Raw genomic sequence first — 26,559 nt, forward strand, 5'->3', positions numbered from 1 at the left:
TTAATGACCCTACATGCACTATTACCACTGCCTTGATAGCCGATCTGGCAGCTATGAATGTTCTACTCTGCAATTCATGCCCCACCCATAGAGCAGGATACTTGTTAGACCCCATCTTTTCCAATCTACCTAATATCTCATGCCAGACAGTCCTCCCTATACTCTTGTCAGATAATTTTTTGGTCGGTTTTAAGGTGAGGCTAGAACTGCGGTGTGATAACACATTCATCTCAACTAACAGACTGCAGTCCAGAAACTGGAAGAATCTTGACTTAGATTCTTTCAATCAACATCTCTCGAATAACATTCCTGCCATCTCTTCTGTAAAGACAGCTTATTCGGACACCATCCATACTTGGATCATGGCATCCATTGATGCATGCCTTCCAACTCCTATTACCATCAAAAAAATGAATAATCATTGCCCCCCTGCACCTTGGTTCTTGGAAAGGTTAAAAGTAGAAAAAAACAAATGCAAAGCACTGGAAAGATGTTGGAGGAAGGACTATGCGCCGGAATCCAGACGTATTTACAAACTAGCTAAAAGGTACTACCATTCCCTTGTTGAGCTGAATATTTTAACACCATTATGTCGGCACATAATATCCCCAAAGTCTTGTTCAAATTAGTAAAGGATCTCTCAGGAGCAACCTGCCAACCGGCGCCACCCGTGCTCAATGATGCTCAATGCGAAGACCTAGAAAAGTTCTTTGTTGACAAAGTAGAGAAAATGTACTCAGAACTGAATGCAGTGACAACTAATACAGAACAGCAAATGAAGAGCACTCCCTCCACGTCAGGCTGCGATATTCCACTGGGGACCTATAGCACTGTGCCAACTATACGCTAAAAAACTGTCTGCCTCTGGACATCCCTTCCTTCAGCCGCATCTTAAATAGCCTCAAATCTGACTCGCCAAAAGACCATCTTCCCATCTCCATTCTGTAAACATTGGAACCATCGTCACTCAAACTCATGGAGTTACTCAATACGTCACTGAAGGAAGCAACCTTACCATCTGCATGGAAACATACCATGGTTCTCCCCTTTTGAAAAAAAAAACCCAATGCTGATCCGGCTGAACTCTCCAATTTCTGCCCGATTTAGTTACTTCCAGTCTTTTCAAAAGTTTGAGAAACACATATCAACCAACAACTAACGCAGTTTGTTGACTCCCAAAAAATCTTACATGCATCACAATCTGGTTTTAGAGTTGGGTTCTCTACAGAAACCACGCTCTTGGGAGTTACTGAAACTCTGCGCCAACGTTTTCACATGGGTGAAACTGTGGCACGCATACTGCTTGATTTGAGTGCCGCTTTAGACACTGTGTCACACACTGCCCTACTAAAAGTTTTACAATCCTTGGGCATTGTCTGTTCAGCACTCAAATGGCTTATGGACTTTTTTACCGGCCGGACTTATCAGGTCTTCTCTCCGTCTACAAGCTCTAAGTTCCACACCGGAGTACCGCAGGGTTCGATTGTCAGCCCATTATTATTTAATATCTATGTTAGCCCCCTAGCCACAATAGCTGAAGAGGCTGGGCTGTCTATCTTCTTGTATGCTGACGACACCCAGCTAATCTTCTCTCTGTCCACCAATGAGGCATCTATGGTGTCATCTCTCCATGTAGGGCTGCAAAAAATAGCCAGCTGGATGCACGCCAATCGGTTAAAATTAAACAGTGGAAAAACTGAAGTTCTAATTCTTGGGAAAAACAAAGATCTCTGGGGCCCTTGTCACTGGCCTCCTCAAATGGGTGATCTGCCTCAACTGGTGCAATCAGTTTGCAATCTAGGCATAGTCATAGATGACCAGTTATCTATGAGGCAGCAAGCTGTCAATGTCGCCTTAACCTGCGTCACCATCCTAAAATGGCTCAGAAAAATACTCTGGATGTAGCCTAGTCCCCCAAAAAGAACAGTGATCCAGGCCTCGATTACGTCCAGGCTGGACTATGGCAACGTCCTGTACTTAGGAGCCAACAAGGAGGTGGTTCGAAAACTGCTTGTAGTACAGAATTCCGCGGCCACACTTCTCTGCCAGGTGCCCAGAAAGACCTCCATCTCAGGCTCTGTTTGTGACCTCCATTGGCTTAAGACGGAGAATCGTATCAAATTCAAGGCTCTATGCTACATACAAAAGATCAAATTGGGCACAGCGCCTCAGTATTTAAGTGCCTTAGCCCATCCCTATCTCCCAACGTGCCTTCTTCGATCCTCCTCTCAGGCAAAAATTTTTGTCCCCAGGATCAAACGGTCTTTTATGGGTGGCCGGTCTTTCTCTTACCTGGCCCCTTCACTATGGAATTCGCTCCCCACGCCACTCCGGCATGAAACTAGCGATAATAAATTTCGCAAAGGCCTAAAAACTTGGTTATTTAACCAGTAGTTGTCTCTCTTTCTTTCGCCTTGTGTCTGATGGCGCCGAGAAACTTCAGGGTAGCTGTGCCCCTTATAAAACTAATAATAATATTAATAGAGAGGGGCCTAAGAAGGAAAAGGATCTTCCCCTGGTCCTTGCCTTATTGAGCTGCGGAATTTTGGCTAGAAATGTTTGCTGAACGTACATTTCTAGGGGGAGTGTAGAATCCATTTCTTGCTCGTAAGTAACCAGGGTGTGTCCCATGTAAAGCTTTATGGATGAGGAGTAGGATCTTAAAAGTGATCCTCTTCCTGATCGGAAGCCATTGCAGCTCACTAAGAAGTTGAGATACACAAGTATTCAGAGGCAGACAGAATATTGTTGGAGCGGCTGCGTTCTGAACCAACTTCAGCTTATTGATCAGGTAGTCAGGCAGGCCCAGATACAATAAATTGCCATAGTCCAATCTTGATGTAATCAGAGCCTGGACCACCCGTTGTCTTGCGGTCGGAGACAGGAGATAAAGGAACTTTCTCAGCATACGTAGTAAAGCAAAACAGGTTTCCCACCAATGCATTGACCTGTGAACAAAACAAGAGCTCTCCATCAAAATTGATACCTACATTTTTGACTGACATGGTGTGGGTAAATGGTGGAGGGACATCCTTCTGCCAAAAGGTATGCCATGTTTCCTCTGCTCCTATTCCAAAGAAAAGGGGCTCAGTCTTCCAGGCATTACATTTCAATTGATTGGAGGAGAGCCATTGGAAAACTTTGGTAAGACCGTTTCTAATTTTCTCACCTGGGAATGCTTCATTGTTATTCCAAGAAAACAGTTATTGAGTGTAATCAGCATATGACACACCCTTGGACCCCAGTGATTCTTCCAGGCCTGCCACAGGAGAGATGCACAGTAAACAGTGTAGGTCTCAGGGCAGAGCCCTGTGGCATGCCAACCTTCAGCTTTCGGGGTTCAGCTGAGAAGGCAGGACACCAAACCTATTGTCCTGCTAACCAATTCCAGGCCTGTCCTCTAATTCCAACGGACTTTAGATGTGCCAGTAGGGTGTGATGAGGGATCGTGTTGAATGCTGCAGACCGATCCAACATAACCAGCAGCGCCCTGCATCGAGGCTAAGACTGATGAAATCGACCATCTCTACCAATACTGTCTCAGTGATGGAATTGAGGCGGAACCCGAAATGGCTAGTGTGTAGCAGGTTGTTGGTGTCAAGATATAAGGAAAACTGCTGGTTGACGTGTTTTTCGAGAAACTTTGAGAGAGCTGGAAGTAGAGAAATGGGTCTCATGCATCTGAACCCTCACAGGTGGGATAGTGCATTCAACTAGACGGGTGGCTTACTTATTCCATGGCAGTGGATTGTAGGTAGCCATGTTGACTCTTCACTTTTCTGCATCAAAACACACAGCCTGCAGTGTGGGGGTGTGGGTGTGGGGGTGTGGGGGTGGGTGTGGGTGTGGGTGTGGGTGTGGGTGTGGGTGTGGGTGGGTGGGGGTGGGTGGGGGTGTGTGTGTGTGTGTGTGTGTGTGTGGGTGTGGGGGTTTTTGTTTGTTTGTTTGTTTGTTTGTGTGTTTGTGTGTTTGTTTGTTTGTGTGTTTGTGTGTTTGTGTGTTTGTTTGTTTGTTTGTTTGCTTTTTTTCAAGGCCTTTAAGGGTGGCACAATATGTGCTGCAGTCCTTAGAGGCCTTCCCTGGTCACAGTGACCTTGGTAAACATGGTACCTTTTACATCCCCAGAAGCCTGTAAAGGCCAACAACTACCAACCATGGAATGGTGTGAACGATTGGCTCACTTCTTTCAAGAGAAAATTTCAACAATTCAAGCCAATCTCCACCACCCCTGGGGGGAGTAATGAGTCTCTGCCATTAGTGGGGCAGTGACAATACGCAGCAGGGGAGGGGAAAATCCCGGAACTATTCAGCAAGACATTCACACCTATGACAAGACCACTTCTCTAGAGAAGTTTCCTCAAGTCTCTCTGGAGGAGCCTTGGTTACCTTTAGGGAGCCTTAAATCAGGCTCACCATCTGATCCGTGCCCTGCTAACCTCCTATCCCAGGGAGCCGAGGTCATCAATCCTCTTATGAACCATCTTTTCGATACCTCCCTCTCGTCGGCTGGTGTTCCCAAAACATGGAAGCAGGTTAAAATTGTGCCGCTTCTTTCTGCCATCTGGTTCAGACGTGTATTGCGGTGCTCTAATTAGAAACCGTAAATCGGGATCCCTTTGGTGTGCAATTCACTCTACCCTTGACTGTAATGTTTTAGATCGCGTCTCCACATTTTCATTTTGAAATCTAAGAAAACCTTATCGATATTATCTAAAAAACTCTAACCACTGTATTTTGCCCTAACTCTTTCCTTGACTTCTACTTCAAGAACCAGCATCCAGCCTTCCGCCGATGGAACAGATGCCATTTCAGTCCTGTCCTTGTTGCCACTCCAAATATCCACGTACTGACCAGCATAAGGTCTGTAACCTCTGTCTCTCCCCTAGCATAAAGAAGACTGCAACACGTGTCGGTTGTTCCGTTCCAAAAAGACTCTGCAGGACCGTTGGGCTTGATGGAGAGACATGCAGTGACAAAGTATCGAGGACACACCCTGTTATCTTCGTTGAGGACATGGAGCAGGAGCACGAAGAAATGGCAGTGGAGGAAGTAGAGGCCTTCTTCTACCAGGACTCCGATTCTGAGTTGGAGATCGAACTCGAGTCCCAAGACGTTCCAGCTAGATAGGGTTCCGTGAGTACCAAAGCCCCTTTGCCCACCAAACCCACTCCAACAAAACAAAAGGCAATTGGGCCACCACTGCCAACAGGCCATGGTCGGCACCGAGACTCTGATTCAGATGCCCGGCCTTCTGGCTCGGCACCGAAACAGCAAGTCAAACCATCTGGCTCGGGCCTGAGCTGAGATGATACCCCTCCAATTCCAAAACATCTCAGATCGAAAAAGCAAAAATCCAGCTCTGCACTTAAAATATTTTTGCCGCCGAAACAAAAAGTAGCTCCCTTACAGTCACCGGAGCTGATTTTGGAGAAAATGAGGGAAAAACTGGATCCTAATCTGTGAGAAAGTGCCATCTTTCTTGCATGGTATGCCCCCACTTTTTGCTGAATTGCTGATGTGCTTTGACTGAGTGTGCCCTGGGCTCCTGCCAATCAGGTGCCCAGGGCCTGTGTTCCTTCCCTAAAACTGTATTGAAGCTGAAATCCAATTGGCATCTCTGGCCACCTGTCAGCCCCTGGTAAATGGTACCCAGGACATTGTGACCAGAAAAGACCCCTAAGGGCTGCAGCACTTATTGTGCCACCCTTAGGGGCCCTGCACCCTGACACTCACACCCTGCCTTGGCAGACTGAGTGTCCTGGTGCAGACCTAAACAAAGAGTCGACATGGCACTCATCCCTGTGTGCCATGCCCACAAACCCACTGCCCTGGCATACATCAGTTTACCCCTCTTGCTGGGTGCCCTATGCCAGTGGTGTGGGCACAGGTGCATGAGCCCTGTGCCCCTACAGTACCCAGGGCCATTCCTGGGCACTGTAATTGCAGTGATGCCATTAACAGTATATGGTGCTGGGAGGTTGTCAGTACGAACTCCACAGCACCATAATGGCTACACTGAAGACTGACAAGTTTGATATCAAACTTCTCAGCACTGATGCCAGTGTGGGATTTAATGTAAAATGCACAACAGAGGGCATCTTAGAGATGCCCCCTGAAACCTAACCTACAATCCACGTCTTGGTCTGAGAGGCTGCCTAGGCTGCCACACAGCAGACATGTTGCTGGACCCCTGGGTGGAGAGCCCCTGCTCTCCTGGGCCTGCTACAATGCACATCCTGGGCGAGGTGGTAGGCCTTCTCCGCCAGAATGTCTCCACCAGGATGGGCAGGGGGAAACTTCAAAGGCATACCGCCTTTGTGAGCTTCTCCAGACCACTTGCTGTACTCCGCAACTGGCCCCCTCCAGTTCTGACCCCCACTCTGGCGGGAAACCTTACATGAAGAAAGGGGGTGTGCCAGCCTGTGCCAACTCCACCCCTCATGTGGGAGAGGCAAGTTGAAGCACAACTCCGGGCACCGGCCATCTTGAGGATGGGGAGCCCTGCCCAATCAGAGATAGGCCCCTGCCCCCCTCCCACAGGAGAGCAGCAGGATAGGGGGGTGTACTTACCCCAGGACAGGGACCTATTGGTCCCTGCGCTTCCCCTACCTGTAACGCCCTAAATGCAGTATTTAGGGGCACCATAAACCTTCCTTCCTCAGATCCCGATTTCGAACCAAGAAAGAAGGCCAAGAAGGAGACCTGCCGTGCAGCTGCTAACAAGAGGACAGCACCCACTGACTTGGCCCCAGCCCTACAGGCCTGTTGATCCTTGAACCTGCTCCTGCTAAATACCGGCATCTCCTGCGGACAGCGAAATCAAGAACCCCAGAGGACCTGCCTGCCTTGACCCTCTTAGAGACCGGGACTCCCACGAGCAGTGGCTCTGCTCAAACTGCAATACCCCTGGTGCCAGCCAGGAACCGCAAGTCCAGCCCACCCTGCACCGCCGAGTTCGGCCTGTGCCCAAGTGGACAAAGACCCTGAGGACTTCCCCCTGGCGGTTCTGACCTGGAATCCAATGCCCAAGGACCCTCCTCCACGACCCAGACGATGCCTGCAGACTCAGAACCAGGGACCCCTCCTCCGCGACCAGCAGAGGGTAAGATTTCTCGACGTCCAGAGACACCCCTGCACCTGGCGCCCCCGCCATTCTGTGCCCAACTCTGTGGTGCGTTCCTTCCCTCCAAGATCCCAACTTACTCCTCGAAGTGTTGGTCGCTCCAGAAGGTCCACCGTCCTCGAGCCTGCAGCCTTTGTTCCTTTTTCAAGATCTCCATTGAATAACATTGAGCGCCCAACTGCTCAAAAGCACCCTGCACCCAGCCGCCGAGTGCCCCTGGCATTGCAACCTGTGTCCTATCCTATTTCCCCATTTGCCCTGAGCAAGTGACCAGGAGCCCAGCTCTCACAGCCGCGTGGCCTGCTAGCCAGCAGCCACCAACCGAAGGCACCCTGCCTCTCATTGGATAACATTGGTCCTAACTGCCTCTGCACCCGGCTGCCCCTGTGCCGCTGAGGGTGTACCAACTGTACCTACCTGACCTTGGGAGACCCCTGAGTCTATGCCCAGAACCGTAACTCTGCCTGTTGAGTACTTGCCTAAAAGCCGATAACTCACTTTTCTTTTCTTAACATTGACTGGTTTCACTAGGAAATTCTTCTTAAGTGTGGAGTTTTGGAACCTTAAAATATTCACCTAAAATCAGCCGAATAACGAATTCCGATTTACTCACCTGTTATCAGGAGAGACCTCAGTGCTACACCTTTTAGCCCAATGAAACCAAAAAACAATGTTGTCCCCCGGAAATAATTTTCTCTCACAACTTTGAGATTACAAACAAGGGAAAAAAACCTATTGTTTGTATGGGTTATTTTATTCAAACCCTAAAAGGGTTTGAATAAAATAACCCATACAAACAATAGGTTTTTTTCCCTTGTTTGTAATCTCAAAGTTGTAAGAGAAAATTATTTCCGGGGGACAACATTGTTTTTTGGTTTCATTATATTAGGTCCAGTTGACCCCCTGTCCCAGGACCAAACTCCGTTTTTTTGTAAACACCTTTTAGCCCAGCACAAACCCTGAAAAGTAATTTTAACCGGACTTAACAGTAACCTGAATTTTCTTCCATAGGAAACCATTGACTGTTTTTCTGTGAAATTTCTTCTAAGTGTCGATTTTTGCAAACTACAAATATTCTTAAAAAATCGTGCCAACTACCAAAACGTAATTACATAACTGTTTTAGATAGAGGCCCCAGTGCTGAATCTAGGGGTCCAATACTGGATTACAAAAGTATTATGAACCTACTTTACCTGCAAATTGAATTTCCTTCCATAGGATAACCTTGGTAATTTCAAGTGTCAACTTTTAAAATACAATAATATTCCTTAAAAATCACTACTGTAACCAAAACGCTTTCACTTAACTGCTTACAGCTCATGTCCCGGAACTGAATCTAGGATTCAGTCCTGTGGTTAGAAAAGTAATCTACAAAGTAACTAATTGCATTTATCCAGAAATTCCCATTGAGCTCAATGTTGCATTGTGTTTGAAATTGTGTTGCCTATTGCAACAAACTGTAACTATTGCATTAAAAAAGTCTATATTGCCTATTTGAAAAGTATTTAACTAAAGTAACTCAACCTGAGAAAGTATATTTTGATACCTTGTTGGTTCTAAAATAAAACAACTATATATTTTGATACAAAACCATTGGCCTAGAGTTCAGTTCTTGAGTGTGTGAGATGCTTTACACTGTCTTCTGATACTGCCTTACTGCTAGACCAAGCTACCACTTTAGAGAGCAAGGTTATATCTAACTTTAGCCTCTGCCAAACCTCTTGAGACTCTATACACACTGTACCTTACCTTGGTCCAGTATATATAGAGCCACTTATCTACATAATCACAAGAAGATTCACATAAATCCTGATACTGGACACAACAGCTAAACCAGTGATGCCTTTAAAAATAAAGGCAGATACTAAATAGAGAATCCCTCTCAAAAAGAAAAAGGACATAGCTACTAGCCCTATTCATATTCCCCAGACCCCGCCACATTCTTCACCAAGAACCATTATACCATATACAGATGCTTTACACATTAGACCATCCCGTTCTCCTAACACAAATCCTGATATAAAGGAGGATGATGACAATTATAATCAGCCACCACCAGATTCATGGGATGACTATAATATAGATTCACCGCATGATACAGACTCTGATCTATATCCAGCAAAACCTTCCCCTCCTGATAATACTGCATATCCTGAATTAATTGCTAGGGCAGCTAATTACCATGGAGGGCCTTTACATAAGGAAGCACTGGAAGAAGATTTCCTATTAGAAACCTTAGGAAGCACACATAAAACCACACAAATCTTGCCTATGGTTAAAGGTATGTTAAGGCACACTAATGATATTTTTAAAGACCCAGTTAGAGCGCGTATACTAACCCCTAGAGTGGCCAAAAAATATAAACCACCTCCCTCTGACCCAGTTTTTATTAGGGGTCAGTTGCCTTTGGATTCTTTAGTGGTGTCCCATGCCCATAAAAGGGCAAATTCACAAACACCAGGGGAGGCTCCACCTCCAGAAAAAGAATCCAAACTCATAGGTGCATCAGGGAAAAGAGTAGCTGCTCAGTCAGCCAACCATTGGTGTATAGCTAAAACACAAGGTCTCTTGTCCAGATATGATAGAGCTCACTGAAATGAAATGGAAGAATTATTACAATATCTCCCAGAAGAACACAGAAAGAGGGGGCAGGAAATAGTACAAGAAGGGAAACTTATTTCTATTTTCTCACTCAGGCGTACATTAGAGGCCACAGATTCTGCAGCTTTAGGTATCAACACCAGCGTTATGCTGAGGAGTCGTGCATGGCGCAGAATTTCTGGTTTCAAACCTGACGTGCAGCAAACCATTCTTAATGTGCCCTTTGATAAGAGACACCTTTTTGGCCCTCATTTAGATCAGTCCCTAGAAAAAATGAACAAGCATTTACAATGCAATGGTTTCGCCTTTGGAAAAGTTAGAGCTATTGGCATTGTAAATGACAAAATTTGTGTTTATGTATTAGTTTTGAAAACAGATAAATAAATGGCATTGTCATTTACATTGCCATTAGCTTAATCTCTCGCAAATGTGAGACCTATTGTACCCTACGGACGAGCTCAGCAGACAGCAATTACTACCACACACACACACACCCAGAGCCACACACACACACCCAGAGCCACACATACACACACACATACACGCACACACACACACACACACACCCAGAGCCACACACACACCCAGAGCCACACACACACACACACACCCAGAGCCACACACACACACACACACCCAGAGCCACACACACACACACACACAGAGCCACACACACACACCCAGAGCCACACACCCAGAGCCACACACACACACACCCAGAACCACACACACACACACACAGAGCCACACACACACCCAGAGCCACACACACACCCAGAGCCACACACCCCGCCCAGAGCCACACACACTGCCCAGAGCCACACACACCCCCCCCAGAGCCACACACACACACACACACCCAGAGCCACACACACACACACCCAGAGCCACACACACACACACCCAGAGCCACACACACACACACCCAGAGCCACACACACACACACACCCAGAGCCACACACACACACACACACACCCAGAGCCACACACACACACCCAGAGCCACACACACCCACCCAGAGCCACACACACCCACCCACAAATACTGTGTTTTTGTCATGAAAGCAATGTATAGCACAAACAATACAATAAAATTACTAGTAAGTGGAAGACTGTGTGCAGCTTGTTACATATAGTGCTGGGCAGGAGGTCTCCTGCTAGTTGTAGAGGGACATTTTTGGGGAGGCACAGTTTTGTAAATGTAATTTTCTGTTTAAAAAGACTGAAATATATCTTTTTTACAACACAACTAAGTGTATTGCGCAGCAAAATAAACATAAAAATAAAAATGTTAGAGGAAAAAAGCGAATAACCTGGTGTGGGGGGGGGGCTTGTGGAGAGATACTTTATAGGGAAGTAAAGTTTGGGAGATTTTTTAGCAATTAACAAGGCAATGTATGAAAACATGGATGTATAGCAGAACATTAATTAAGGAACTGCTTACACCTGTTCAAATGATGCGCCTCAGCTTCTAAACCGAAATAAATGCTGCGTTGTGTTTATGAGGAAGTTTGAGTGGAATTGTTTTAAGTAAAGCCAGATGCGATATCGTGTTTTAGAGGAATATTTAGGTTATTGGAAGAAGGTATAATGGGAACTATGACGCTTACCAGGTAACAGTAATTGGGGATTTAGGGAAGCAGCAAACTATAACATACATACTGTGATTCCGATGAGCTGTGTGCATTAAAATCACTACAAGTCCTGGTACAGCGAAAAATGTGACAGTGTGTGGTCAGATTCCAGTACACACACTATACAATGTGGAAGCGATGGATTGCAAGGGATCCCACCCTTTCGCATCAGCAACTCAAGGACGTGATAGCCAGAAGTGCTTCTGTGCCGGGGGATCTGAACCCCTAACACGCCTTCTGTGGAAAAACATTAGCAAGGGGTATAAGCTAGTATGGAAGGTGGCATCGAGAACCACCACTTAGGCAGCTACGAGGGCGGTGGGTGGGGGCGGTCGTCCGGGCCCGGTGGCCAAGGCTGGGTTAGGCTAAAACTCTAGTTTTAGGGCCACCCTTAGTCTGCAGGCAGTAGCTCGTAAATATAATTTCTCAGGAATGCCATGTTCAAGCTAAAAGGTTGGGGTCAGGGCAGGCAAAGGAACTGAGTACGGTGATGGTGACGGGGAAAGAAAAAAACTATTGCAATTGGAAAAAGAGGAGAGAGAGTGAGGGAGAGACAGAAATAAAATAAAAGGTAAGAAGGGGAGGAAAAGATCGGAGAAAACAGGAAAATATCGAACGGGGAAGGAAGAAATGGAGCTGGTGGAGAAGAAAGAAGGAAAAATAATTAACCAAGGGAAACAACTAGGAGTGTAGGGAAAATAAGAAGACCCACCCAATATTCTAGGAAGGGGCGCCCTTGGCAGCAGGCAGTACTTTCCGTTTATTTATTTTCTTGAGTGCCCCCTCAGAAATGCCTAAAAAACATTTTGCTGGTGATTCTTCAACTAGTTAAATTATGACTCGAAAGCCCACAATTTGACCCTTTCTGCCCCTTAACTGTCCTTCACTCACCACCACCCCCTGTGCTCCTCTCTCCGGCAACTCCTGTGACTGAATTCCCCCTCCTCACCAGCTCCATTCCCAAGGACACTCTTCCGTCTCACACCAACTCCCCTCTACAGGTCTCCTGTGTTCTCCCAATTGACCCCCGCCCACCCGAGCCATCCCCCGCTGCCCTGTGCACCTTTAACACTGGGGTTGTCAGAGGGCAGAAAAAGCAGAGTTTTCACATTTAAATCTGCACTCTGCTCGACAGTCGGTCGGGTCACAGATTGTGACCTGGCACTGCAGACTGTCCAGGATAGATATACCAAAGAACGAGCAGTATTTTTATGACACGCACATTTTCGGCCTGACACAAAAAAAACGCACCTTTTGGGGGTTGAGACCGCCAGATTTGGTTTTTGACGCACAATTTGCCACCCCAAGGCAGCAAAATTTAGGAAGATCTGCATACAGGCATTGCCAATGCTTATTAACAATTCTGTCAGCCTACCTGGCGTGCTCCATCACGCGCCACTCAGCGCCCAAGGTATTCTGGGAAGGGTCTTTGACGGGTTTCAAACACTGGAAATTCGCATTCTTTATACTTTAAAATTACTGCTACCTTTAATCAAAAGTCACACTTCACGGAGTTGCGCTTAAATGCTGTTACTTATCTTCGTCCCAGAAAAGCCCGCGGGGAAAACTGGGAAAACCCCTAAAAACAAAGGATAAAATGACAATACTGCTAATTGGGCTGTGTCGTTATCTGTAAGGCATGAAACGAAGAAAGCCATTGATTGTTTAATACACATGCACTGGAATATTCGCATCTGATATGAGTCCGAATGCCCATGTGCATGAGAAAATAAAGCGCTGCTGTGAGATCTCGGCTTCGCCGGTTTACATTATAATATTTGTAATGACGAGTTCGAGGGCGAGCACGAGACCCCTGACGGCTGTTTTAAACGAGTCTGTGTTGGTGGGTGAGTGAGTCAACACACTGATGAACGAGGGTGTGCATGAATCCAGAAGGGACTGTATATTACAGGGTAAGTTATTGAGTGCACAGATAAACAGGCAAGTGGATCCATGCTTGAATGAGTTAGTAAGGATAACGGGGTGAATGAATAGAGATGTAAAAGGTATATGGGTAAATAAGTTAATACATTAGTAAATCGATGGATGAATGGTTGGGATATCCATCCATCTACGCATTCCAGATCTGTCAATTAAGTTACCCATAGCCATCCGTTCACCCAGCCACTCATCCGTCCATGTATACACCCACACTATCCAAGTATCCATCAATGCACCACCACATACTTTCATCTAGTCATGCATGTATCCACAAATACATTTGCATTCTCCACGAACCTGTGCGCCCATTTATGCCTGTTTGCTTGTAGTCTGTGATTGTAGATGTGCCTGCACGTGCAATGCCTGTGTTTGTATCTGTCTGTGTATGTGCCTCACTGGAATGAGCATTGTGGAGAAGTGTGGCTCACTGGTTAGAGGCGGCAGACCCGTAAGCAGAGAACGGCCCGGGACCAGGGTTCGATTCCCGACGCGGCAGGGTCGTGGACCAGGGTCAGCGGACTCAATAATTCTCGCCTCGGTGCCTACTCTAGTCAGAAACCACACTCGGCAACTCTGGGCATCAGCTTGCCTCATCTTCACAACGGCCCCCCCAGACCGCCGGGGATGCTTGGTCGCACCTTAGAGATACCCATCAGGGACCATCTCTCAGGGTGAGCCAGGACGGGTTCCCCAGCGGTCGAAGCGTGGAGATACTCCTCCGGGAGTCGATTCCTAGCGCTATATAAACCCGCAATTAATTAATTAATTAATTGTGTATGAATGTGTGTCAATCTCTGCATGCCTAAATGCTCACATGTGCCTGTACATGTGAGACTCTTGAGTGCTTATGGACGTCTGCTGATGACCCAGCACAATCAATGTTCCCAGCGTGCTCCCTCCCGTCCCCATTCCCTGAAACTGCCCGCCTCGCTGGCTGTGAGAGTAGAAGAGCATCCTGGAGCCAGGCTCTGCCCTATGCTAAGGAACAATCTTTTTAAATAAAATACTCTTCAACTGGTGCTTTCCGGTTGAGGATCAACGCGAGGAACAGGTTGGTAGAACACTTACGAAAGTCAGGTCAACTCACACTCAGAGGAACTGTGCTTCTCCTCTGCTAGTATACAAATACCATTCGTAGGGTCAGGTCTGTCTCGCCGCTGCTTTGAATCCGCGCCTGGTTTTCCACGAACCGCGAGTGAGCTGCCGAACACTGAGAACAGAGAGACTAATGCCAAACGCCAATGCCGAGGTGGTGAGGCTGGGTTGAGGCTGGGTTGCGGGTGCCCCAGTGTCTAGTGGTCCCAGGGGGGTGTCCGCCCGAGCCCGAGCCAGACCCCTATTTGCAGTGGCGGTTTGGTGCGCGATTGTGAAGGTGCTGTGATGGAACTGCGAGGGAGCTGCTTTGGAAGGGAGCTGCTTTGGGAGGGCAGCTCCCAGTAAGACAAGCATTAAGCACCGGCACACGGCCTGCATGGTATTTGTTGGACTATTAAGTTTCCCCTCGCCTTTCACACTTGCATGCCTTTCTAATAGGAACGAACCGCTGGTGAGTAGAATAACAACAAGGAAAGGCACGGACAGCGGGAGGGAGGGCAGGAAAGGCACGGACAGCGGGAGGGGGCGGGAAAGGCACGGACAGCGGGAGGGGGGCGGGAAAGGCACGGACAGCGGGAGTGGGGCGGGAAAGGCACGGACAGCGGGAGGGGGGTGCTCACCTGGACCTGGACTTCCTCCGGCAGCGGTCGGCCGCAGAATGACCAAAAGAAACATGGACGACCCAAAAAATAAACCCCGCCCACCGCCGCACTGACGTCCTAAACGGGGCTGGATGAGAAAAAATCTCAGGAACGCCCACGAGTCGCCTCGCAGAATGACGGACGCCTCTCTCTTCCAATGGCTAGCCTCCATTTATGGAGCTAGCCAATGGAACAGAGAGGCGTGACTTTTGTCCATACCAGTAAACAAAAGTTTTCGCCTTGCGCGAAAGTCTGCTGCGCAGCTTTCGGCGAGGCGAAAACTAAAAAGGATACAGAAGTAGCAAAGTCCATGGGAGCACATCAATCTTCTTCTAACAGAGGTTCCTTTAGTCTCTCCTTTTGCAGAGGAGGCTCCAAAACTAATACTAACACCCCAGGTGCCGCTTTATCTTCATACAATACACAGACACTATCATTCCCCTCTAGTGGATTCTAGAAGGGTGGATATAGAGGAAAACATTTTAAAGGCAGAAGTAGAGGTACACCAACATGTACCTCCCATTTCTTTAACAAACAGTGACTTGCTACCACTTCCCCCTGACCATTTGTAACCTGTTGGAGGAAGATTACAATAGTTTCTTCCCATTTAGCAATCAATAACAGATGGGTTTGTAATAGTTTCCAACTAGGTTATTACCTGAAGCTTACTAGCCATCCTCCCAATATTCCACCTCACATTCACAAACTCTTGCTACAAAACTAACAGCTTCTCAAACAAGAAGTACACGCTCTTCTAACAAAAGGGGCTATAGATCCAATTCCATTAAGGTCAAAGGTCAGGAGGATACTCACTTTACTTTCTAATCCCCAAAAAGGACGGGTCTCTACTACCAATCTTAGATCTCAGACTGTTAAATCTATACATACTGTCAGAGCACTTCCATATGGTCACCCTTCAACAAGTGCTTCCACTTATACAACAAGGTGACTTTATGTCCACCCTGGACTTAAAAGACGCATACTTCCATATTCCTATCCACCCAGCACATCGCAAATATCTCAGATTTGTGATAGCGGGAAAGCACTATCAATTCAAAGTACTTCCATTCAGGGTACCTACCACTATTCACAAAATGTTTAGCAGTAGTAGCAGCTCAACTCAGAAGACAACAAATTCATGCCTTCCCATATTTGGACGATTGGCTCATCAAAGCCAACACACAGAGAAAGTGTCTACAACACATCAAGATACCATAAACCTTTTCCATCAATTGGGATTTACAGTCCATGCACTAAAATCCCATCTTCAACCCTCACAACAGCAAACATATCTGGGAGCAACTGCGCTGCCTGAATTTTCAGTAGACATTTTGGGGTTTTGTTTTGGAAAGAAGATCCTAAATTACATCAATTTTTTGGCGATTATGCCTTGTTACTATCATTTTGCCTACAAGCAGTGACCTCAAGACCAATGTCACATAGCAGTAGCTCATGATAACGTAACATCTGCCGACAGCGCGAGGCCTGTCGCTGCCATTGGATTTGTGTATAGTAAGGGGCTTGGAGCCCACCCATTGCTTGTTTGTTGGCTTCATTGGCACTCTTTGATCACTCCTTAGATTATTGACAAAGCCATCAGCTCCCATAGGTGAGACTTATTGGCCTTGCCAATGCTTGTTCTAGTAGGTGAGACACAATGCTGGGTGCTTATGAAGGAGTAAGTAGGATTTGTAAACTACTTAGCACGTTCGTGACAAGCAAAGTTAACAACAACACGTTTATTTTAAATACCTCTGGCAATATTCTTGCCATCTAAGAAGACGTTTTCCAAAACATACTATTGAATATCGAGTGCACCACGTTTTCAGAATAACAAATGAATACATATAAAAAATACGTTTGTTGTTTATTTCTCACTTGTAAAAAGTACGATAGCTCACACTGCTTCTTCACAATAATTACACAAATAATAAAAGGAAAGCAATATTAAAATAGGGAAGAAGTAAAGTTGAATGACCCCTTGTGGGACATAAATGATGTGATTAGAGTTTCATTGCTTGCGTTGGAGAGCTGTAATCCGATTTACAGGCTATGGATTTGTTTTGCATTTAACAGAGCACGCCGACACAGAATGCAGGAAAACGTAACCAGCAATCATCACTTCCTCGAAATAGTAATTTGCGTGAGCTTCCCATTGCACCTTCTCACACCTCTGAAACCATCAGCAACCGGCGAGGATCAGTTCCTGCTGCTCAAGTGAAGCCCATATCTCATGCAACTTCAACTTCGGGTAGGGCTGCCCTTGGTGTGAAGAAATTGCAGGGGAAAGTGGCCAAGCAAGTTCAACCAGCAGAGCAGCCTAAAACAATAGTTAAACCAGAAGAAAAGGTATGGTTTTAAATAGCATATCTTGCACTTAAAAGGAGAAATATTGTATTTTTTACATGTCGTTTTTTGTATGTTTTATTTAATGGTCAGGTTAGAAATATGTCTTACAATATTAAAGATATAATTGTTATTTAAATAATGTCTGTACGCACTATCTCATCGTTCTCATTTTTGGCCACAAATGTGATGAATGAGTGGATACACTTTCTATGGCTTCTGGAAACAAATCGTCTTTAGCCATACAACAGCACAGAGTATGTTAAAGTTTTCGTTTAGGCAGCAGCCAAATTTCTTCTCCCTCACTTTACTTGTTCCTGATATCAGGAAGTCTTATTAAATCATAAGAACCTATACTATTTGCATCTGCTGTTCTGGCAGCTGAATTAGTGTGAATGTGTTTTGCAAACTCAGTTGTTGTCTGGCAAGTTCTAGAGAGCAAAATGATAGCAACCCTTTTGTACAAGGCACATGATGCTGGTTTGCATTGGAAGACTGTAGATAGCGCTTTAATAGTAGGTGACATACATTTAAGACTTGCATTTAAAACGTGCCAGTTCATAGCAAGTGATAACGTATACATCAGCAAGAATAGTGGTGCATTGTAACTTGCATTGATTTACTGTGTCGCTGCCGACCCTAACCCTTTTTTCACATGAATTTTGCCTAATTAATAGTTATTAGATTATGTGCAGTTGCTTGTACGAGTTTCTGGTGGATATTCTGTAATATTTTTGCAGATTCCTTGAGGCTCATTTTAGCTTTATAATTCATCCTCTTCTTTAACATTGATCCTCATCTTTGTGGTCAGTTTCTTTTTAATCTACAACCCCTTCATACACCCTTTCGATATATCAACATTGTGTCCGTGGTTAGGAAACTTTGGGACAGGAAGTCATAATAACTGGATTACATTCCTTACTGGTATGTTAAAATACACAGAGTATTCAGAATCTGACAATATGCAGTCAGTCAAAAAGCAATGGAATCTATTAAACCTACCGTGCTATAAAGGTGGATTGGCCTTGTTGTTGGACACCCTCTGGTATTTGGCTGAAGATGTAACAGCATTGTGGTGCAAAAATATTCGAGAATAACCGTATCCACCAGAAACCCATACAATCAACTGCACATAAAATAAGTGTTCCATCTGCAGAGTACTCAATTCTGGGCCATTGACTTGCATAATAATAATAGCAACAATTATAACTTGTCATATATACTGTGCTATAACACATTTCCTAACATTCTTAACACTCTAAATGGCAAGGGTTAATATTACGTAATAAATTCTAGTCTGTGTATCCACTTTAGAAGAAGAAACAGCTGAGTTGTACTTGTGAACTCTAGGTCACATAAGATAACCCTTGTGAGCATAAAACTCAAACAGGCATCATGCTGTAGCACCGCATATATTGTTCCTGTATAAGGGCTTTCATATTTGTGGGGTAAATGTCCATGTCAGAGAAGCTAATCCACTCCAAATTTTCTCTCCCCATACTTAAGCTTGTAGTCCTGAATTTATAACTAAGTAAAAGGAACTAGCAGTACCAGAACGAAAAAAATAAAAAACCTGGAGCAGATGAGTCTCAAAAAGATAATAGCTATGTAGCCTACTACTTGCTGGTCTCTAATAAATCAATCTACACCAGCCCTTTTACTCAATTTCTATGACCATATCATGAAAGTGTGTTTTAGGCAGTATTACTGTGAGACAAAGTGTCTATGTATGTTTAAGCAGATGGACTGCAGTGGAGTGAGAATCAACACAATAATAAAGCACACATAACGCAATACAATTCAAGCATGAGCTGCTGTGCAACATGTCTTAAATTTAAGGGGGAAAAAAGCGCTATGACGCAGCCAGAGTTGACTGCTTCATATCGCTTTTTTGAGGTGATGTTGCACAGCAGCCTGTTACCAAAAACTCGGGAAGAGCAGGAAGGAGAGAGCACCAGAAGAGAGAAGGGGGAAAGAAGAAATAGTACCTCCATGATAGCACGAGTAGTGGACAAGCATTCATTAAGTGGAATACATTTGTGCTTGCTCCATGCGCCTGAGAAGAAACATTAGGAGACGCCTGGCCTGCACTGTCCAATTAGACGGCAGCAAAGAAGATGGACACTGAAGTCAAATGAATGGTAAGCAATTGGTGGACTCCAAGCCCTTTTTGTAAACAATAGTGTCTTGCAAGTGAAAGCACATGCTGCCCACGTAAAAATCATCAGGAGTGGCCATCTGTGCGCATGATAGAGCGATTTTAAACTTTCTGTTTGAGGCATATAAGCTTCAAAATTCACACTTTTGCATAGATCGCCATCTGGTGTTGGGCTCGGCTTCTTGCACCTTGTCTTGGAAGAAGTCTTTTGTAGTCACGAGACAAGTGACTCCTCCCTCGAAAGGAAGACTTATAAACGCAGTCCCTTCTTGTGGGAGGAATATATTTTTTTTAATTTATTAGAGGATATGTCTACATAAAATAGTCTGCATGCTGTAAATGCAGGATCATATAACCAGATTGGCCTTTAGGGAAATGTAGAGATTTCAAAATAAAGTTGTCTCTCTTAAAGGTAATTAAGTCTTGACAGAAACACATCTAGTTTTAATTTTGTGTGAAAGCTACAGTAATCCAGCAGGAGCAACTCTTCATAGGCTAGATTCCCTGGAATGGGTAGGTAAAAAGGCCTGCTTGCCACTATAAAGGATATCACTGTCACCAGTCAGTCCTCTGTAGCCGGGCGAGCAAATTGTAGTCTCACTCCGGAGGGAGGATGCACAGGCTGTCCCCTATCCAGTTTCCACCTCACAAAAAAGACTAAGAAACTTACATTCAGTAACGGTACCAGTTGGGAACAAAGGAGAATGACCAACTGCAACAGCAAGAATGTGGTCTATATGATCACCTGCCCGTGTGGTTTGGAATACGTGGGAATGACCACAAGGGCGGTAAAAACCCGCATGAATGAACATAAGAGCAATGTGAGGTGCAAAAAGACTACAACCAAGATGGCGACTCACTACCTGAATGCACAACATTGCGTCAATGACCTCCAATGGACAGTGATTGAGCAATTACAGTCAGAACAAGGACTCTGACAAAAAGAACAGAGCTGGGTGTTTCGTCTAGGGACCCATGCGAAACGATGACATACCATGGGGCCAACTAGCCAACTAACTTGACACTATAACAATCAGATGACCGATTTTTACTCTGTCTAGACCTTGCCCTTGAATAAATGACCTGTTTCATGAACATTTGCCCTACACTTCCATTATCCACGTCAAAGCAATGCCAACCTTGTATAGGTAATCAGTGAGGGCTCCCTAAGGCAATTATATTTTTTGCGCCCACCCCGCATTTCTTGCATATACAAAGTTAGCTGTGCAATGTAGCACTCCTAAGATTGTGACAGGCAAATATAATGCTAAATCACAATATTGTAATACAGTGAGCTCCTGTATGTGACAGACATTTCCGCCAACATCGGCGCGAGTTACAGCCCAACAGCCGCTCTCCGGCTACTGCGCATGCACGTGGAAAGAGGCTTTTTCCCACGCATGCGTAGCTCCAATATCGCCCAGGGCGCATGCACTAAGAGTCAGCACCACCGACAGCGATGAAAACACACGCGAGTACGCCATGCCGCCGCCTTACACCACTGAAATATCCATATTGGGGCATAGCGTTACTTCGGGCTCCGGGACCCTTAACGAGCAATTAGCAGCAATTAAACATCGCCCGAGTGGTATAAATAACACACGCCAGCACTCGACCACCATTCCCAGCCGAGCCGCGTGTGGGGACACAATGATATCGACTCCCATTGAGTCAGTGAGTATGGTATACAGTGTAGTGTGACCAGAATACGCCAAATAAGTAACCAACCAGGCTCACTACAGTTGTTACTTATAGGTTGAAAATTGGCAAGATAACCCCAGACGTTCAGAAGGCTCATGAAGTTCACAAATCTATTAAGACAAGTATGCCTTCAAATGCTTTTACTCCATACCAGGTTTTATCACCACAACAATAGAGCGTGTGTTTTCTGTTACATGTGTGTTTGTCTTGTCTACGTCATTTTTTTACAGGTTTAAATCTCCACCTGTAGTATGATCACAACTACTTAGTGAGCACAACCCGCATGACGTTTTTTCTAGGTGATTTCGCCTGCTAAGATGTCGCAAAGGGCATTATTGATGTTCTTCCACTTTTTCCTTTCTCCTTAGGTAATGCAAATAGCGAATTACTCTGGATTTACCACTGTAGGTACATATAAGCCTATTATTTAGATATAGTTTTCTCTTTTTAGTAAATAGTAAATCACATATTCTACATAGAGATACGTGAGTAAGGTGGGGAATTTGTGCAACCCGTCCTGAAGGAGTTGATCTCCGAAACATGTCGACGCACACATGAGGTGATGTACCTAATTACTACATAAACACCTCGCACTTTCACATTTTAATAGTACCAGCTCGGGGGGCCTAATTAATTTTTTTTAGTCCTACCCCACGAGCGAGGCACTTTTTGCTTTTTCACTCACCCCACCACTCACTCACTAATTATCAAAAAAACCCTCACACGCACCACGCATAGTCTTTGAATAAAGTGCTCCCGTGTAGTCGTAGGTCGCAGCACGCCGCATCCCGTAGAGGGGTGCGAAGACCCCAATTATGAAGCATGACACCAAGGATCCTTTTGGTGTGTGAGGGGTATTTTAAAAACACATAGTGCTCCCCACCATTGTATGGAACACTTTCTAACACAATAGGTGGATTGCTTTTTGTTTACGCAATGTCCCCCATCCAGACCATATATCCCTGCTCTGGGAATTAATCAGTGCTACAACGGCCTCCACTGCTCACCCTTGACGGGCATGTGTGCTCCTATATGGAAAAAAATCTACAGCTTGTTATGATGAACTCGAGCCATGGAAACTGCAAAATCAATATCATCCCTATTGCAAGCATTAACAGTGAAGACATCAAATCTTATAGTCATGGGCTTTTAAATAGAATGTTACAGCATGTTAGCCATTTGTGGTGCTAGTATGCGGTGGTAATCTAGTAATATAAATATCCAATAGAGACTTCTAGCTGCAGATCCCTTACCTTTGAAGAATCCCCAGACGCAAGACTGGATCCGGAAATGTTCTACAGCAGTAACTCTGCACGTTGGTAGAGGGTGTTAAGCAACTCCTTAATGACATAGTCCACTAGATGCGATGTCGTCACAGTCCATCTAAGCCCTACCCTGACATTAGTTTCTTCCTTTCTGCTCTGAACCAGAGAGCAGTACCTCTGGCCAATTTTGGCCTTCCAGGACAAAACTGTGCCCTTTCCGGTTATCTTCACGGTCCTGTGAACTACAATGTCGACACCTCATCCTATTTGCATGTGTTGTCTAGGCACACACGCTGACTCTGAACGGTGCAGCTCGTGTTGTGAGCTTCGGTCATCGGCATTGCAGATGCACCACATGGTGCTGTTAGTGGCGCAGTGGTCCACGACCCCTGGTCGGTCACGGTCCTGTTCGTCCCCTGAGAACTGCTCTAGTGCCAGCTCCCAAAGGCCTTCGTCCTCGCTGTTGCCTGGTAAGTTACGCCGTAAGCGGTCGGCGCCACAACCTTCCCCAACTTTACCCGTACTAATTATGTCCCTGACTAATCCCATATTTCACCAATTTCAGAGTTTGTGCATACGTCTGTCCCACGCCTTCAGGGTTTACGCAGGGCCCAAGCAACTATGGCTTAGATGAAAGAATACTATATATCCCTTCATGCCGTTTTTCTTCTCAGCCTTCCTCTGGTGAGCTTCTCAGCCCCAAGGAGGTCAGTGAGGCCTTAACTGACTCCAAACAGGTGAGACCTCCCTCAGTGTCATCGGAACCCTTCGATGGAACCGATCATCTCTCCTTTGTCTCCTACCCAACATCGAGGTGTTTCCCTCTCAACGCCGATGTCATCAGTGATGTCACTGACCATGTCATGAATGATCTAATATGTGACATCATCAGCAGTGGATTGCTGTTGCGCGAAATATAGTTAGTACAACTAACTATATAGGAGCAATTTCATTGGTTTTGTTTGAGTAAAATGTCCAGCTAACTATAACACCACTAAAACTTATAGTTTTTTGAGTGAATTTCAAAGGTTTTTTAAAAACTAATTCCTAACTATATAACTCCTGAAACCTATGTTTTTTTCAGTGAATTTCAAAGGTTTTTTTAAATGCTAATTCCTAACTATATAAGGCCTGAAACCTATGGTTTTTTCAGTGAATTTCAAAAGTTTTTTAAATGCTGATTCCTAACTATATAAGGCCTGAAACCTATGGTTTTTTCAGTGAATTTCAAAGGTTTTTTAAATGCTAATTCCTAACTATATAAGGCCTGAAACCTATCCTTTTTTCAGTGTTTTAAAAAAAAAAAATTGATTGGTTAACTGGCTTATTAAGTGTATCTTAGTGAATACATATATTAGCGAGTAATGTTTAAATATTTAAATATATGCATGAGTGATGTAATATGTGACGTCATCAGCAGTGCATTGCAGACGTGCAAGTTATAGTGAGTCCAACTAACTATAACGTGGGAATTTCAATGGTTTTATGCGAGTAAAATTTCCAGCTAACTATAACTGGTGTGAAACCTATGGTTTTTTCAGTGAATTTCAAAGGTTTTTTAAATGCTAATTCCTAACTATAACTGGTGTGTAACCTATGGTTTTTTCAGTGAATATATATATATATATATATATATATATATATATATATATATATATATATATATATATATATATACATATATATATATATATAAAACATTTCTATGGCAAAATGAAACCCCTCATTTTGTTCCTTTTCAAATTAAATGTATTAAGTGTTACCACTTTATTCCAATCAAGATGACTTCAGGTGTGCCATACTTTTGTCATAAGTAGCGTTCTAGTTGTTCTTTAGAACACTCTGGGACATTCTGTCATTGGGCTATAGTTGGGCTACATCTGGCTGATATTTGGGCTACATTTTTTTTTTGTCTCTGGTGGCCATCTTTGGGCTACATTGGGCTACATTTGGGCTCTAACATATATATAGCCCAATGTAGCACAATATATATTTTTTCAAAGTTAATTTTCGTAAAAACCACTGGAGCACATATCTTGAGACATAGCAAAGGCACATCGGGCTACCAGTCCCTACAATTTTGCCAAGTTTGGTGGAAAACCATTCAGCCGTTCGGCTAAAAGTGAGTCCAACCGCCCTATGGAAATTAACATGGGGAAAACACGTTTTGCAGTGTGAATCTTTCTGGATTCACTATGCTGTGCATTATTCCGCGGTCTTGTGGTTGGGTCCGGATTCGTAGTCTTTTCTTTGTTTTTTTTTTTTGTATTTTTTTTTGTAGCCCAGGTGGGTGTTGGCGTCACACCCCTTTGGGTGTATTTCCGGTGACGTCGGCATGCTTCCTGCGGAAGCTCCCACTCTTGGGCGCCATCTTCAGATTCTTTTTTTCCGCGGTCGGGTCTGGATCGTTCCCGTTTGGGCTCCAGACATTTTTGGAGAAAGAAGAAAGAAAATACAGAAAAGACGAGGAGAAGTCATCTGAAGACTACAGGGGACTTCATCGACGAAAAGCCGGCGAGGAGAAGGCGTTTTTCATCGAGATCATCGACGAACACGCGACCAGAGAGGCCCTGGACGCTCGATGATGGATAACACGCCGTTCAAGTTCTGCCGTAACTGCCACCACAAGTACGCGCAGAAGGACAAGCACCCGGTATGCAACCTTTGCCTACCGGTGGACCACGAAAGCGGAGACTGCAACGCCTGTTCCGCCTTCGCCCCGAAGACCCTTCGTGTGAGAGAGAGGCAGAGGGTAGCACACGCCACCCTGCAGGGGAAGGCCCCGACTCCGTCCCTCTACGAGCTGGGGATGTCCTCCGAGGAAGAAGACAACGCTGCCGCCGAAGACGACAGCTACACGGTCGTAGAGACCGATTACACGAAGACTTCTGACAAGGTAGGAGACTCTTCGGCCCCCAAGAACCCGAGAGACTCTGAGTCTAGAAAAATCGAGGGCAAGACCCCGAAAGCGCCGACGCCAAAAAAGGTGGCGTCCGCGACTACTCCCAGGCCCAGCGGATCCTCTGAGAAGGAGTCCCCGGCGCCGAGGGCTGCTGATCAGCAGAAAACGTCGAAAATCGTCCCCGAAAAGGATCGATCGACACCGAGGGAGAAAGACCCGAAACTGACGACGACGACCAGAGACCCAAGATCCGGTCTGACGTCGACGTCGAAATCTTCGACGCCGAAAGGTACGGCGACGAACCATCCGCCGAAAAGAACGGCCGACCCATCCGACGCGGAACACGCGGCAGAGATGGAGAAGAAGAGAAGGCGCCTCGAGGCCGAAATGGAGAACATCATGCAGCGGAAGAAAGATTTTGATGCAAAGATGAAGGCCTTCACGATCCCTCACAAGACCAAGCCACCGGTGGTGGAGGCAGTCGAGGAGGAGGAAGAGATCGCCGAAGTCGTCGAGGAACAAGACCAGGACGTCGAGGTGATCGACGACCAGGAGGAGTACGAGAATCCCTACGATAGTTACAACTATGGGGAGGAAGAAAGCAGGACAGACGCAGACTTGACACCCTCTGACCTACAGGAGGTAGATTACATAGATGTCGACACCGACAGCCCCGAGGAGGTGGTCGACACTTACCCCTCGAGGCCCTCGCCGCCGGACGACATCGGGGCCTACAACTCGGTGATACAGGCTGCCGCAGCAGCTTTCAAGCTCAAGCTCGACGAAGAGAAGCAGAAAGCAGACTTCCTTCTAGAAACATTGCTCCCAACACAAACGAGGAGCCAGTTCCTTCCAATGCTCGAGAGCATCTTGGCTCAGGGGAAGGAAGCTTTCAGGGAGCCCGCAACATGCAAGGCAGTAACTCCCAGAACTGAGAAGAAGTACAAGCATGCCACTAAGGACCCGGCCTACATTCAGGGCACGGTCTCCGCAGACTCCATTATCACGGCCACAGCAAGGAGGAGGGCTAACGTACCCACTACATCGGGCCCACCACCGGATAAGGAGAGCAAAAGGATGGATCTGGTGGGCAGAAGGATCGAACGGAATGCCGCGACCCACTGGCGCATGGCTAATTCCAACGCCCTGAT

General features: G+C 45.6%; 1 protein-coding gene across 4 annotated transcripts in view; it reads left to right on the forward strand.

Moving 5' to 3' along the window:
- Nucleotides 1-26,559, forward strand: part of RBM33 (RNA binding motif protein 33) — a 667,388-nt gene that overhangs the window by 402,847 nt on the left and 237,982 nt on the right. For all 4 annotated transcript variants that reach the window (XR_013601648.1, XR_013601647.1, XM_078663257.1 and 1 more), the window contains exon 14: nt 17,113-17,385. Coding sequence is in view for 2 of the 4 variants with exons in the window: in XM_078663257.1 (XP_078519383.1) it covers nt 17,113-17,385 (273 nt within the window). In the remaining 2 variants the exon portion in view is untranslated. The remainder of the gene's footprint in view (nt 1-17,112; nt 17,386-26,559) is intronic.

The sequence above is a fragment of the Lissotriton helveticus genome, chromosome 10 (genome assembly GCF_964261635.1).
Source record: "Lissotriton helveticus chromosome 10, aLisHel1.1, whole genome shotgun sequence".
In the NCBI taxonomy this organism is placed as follows: Eukaryota; Metazoa; Chordata; class Amphibia; order Caudata; family Salamandridae; genus Lissotriton; species Lissotriton helveticus.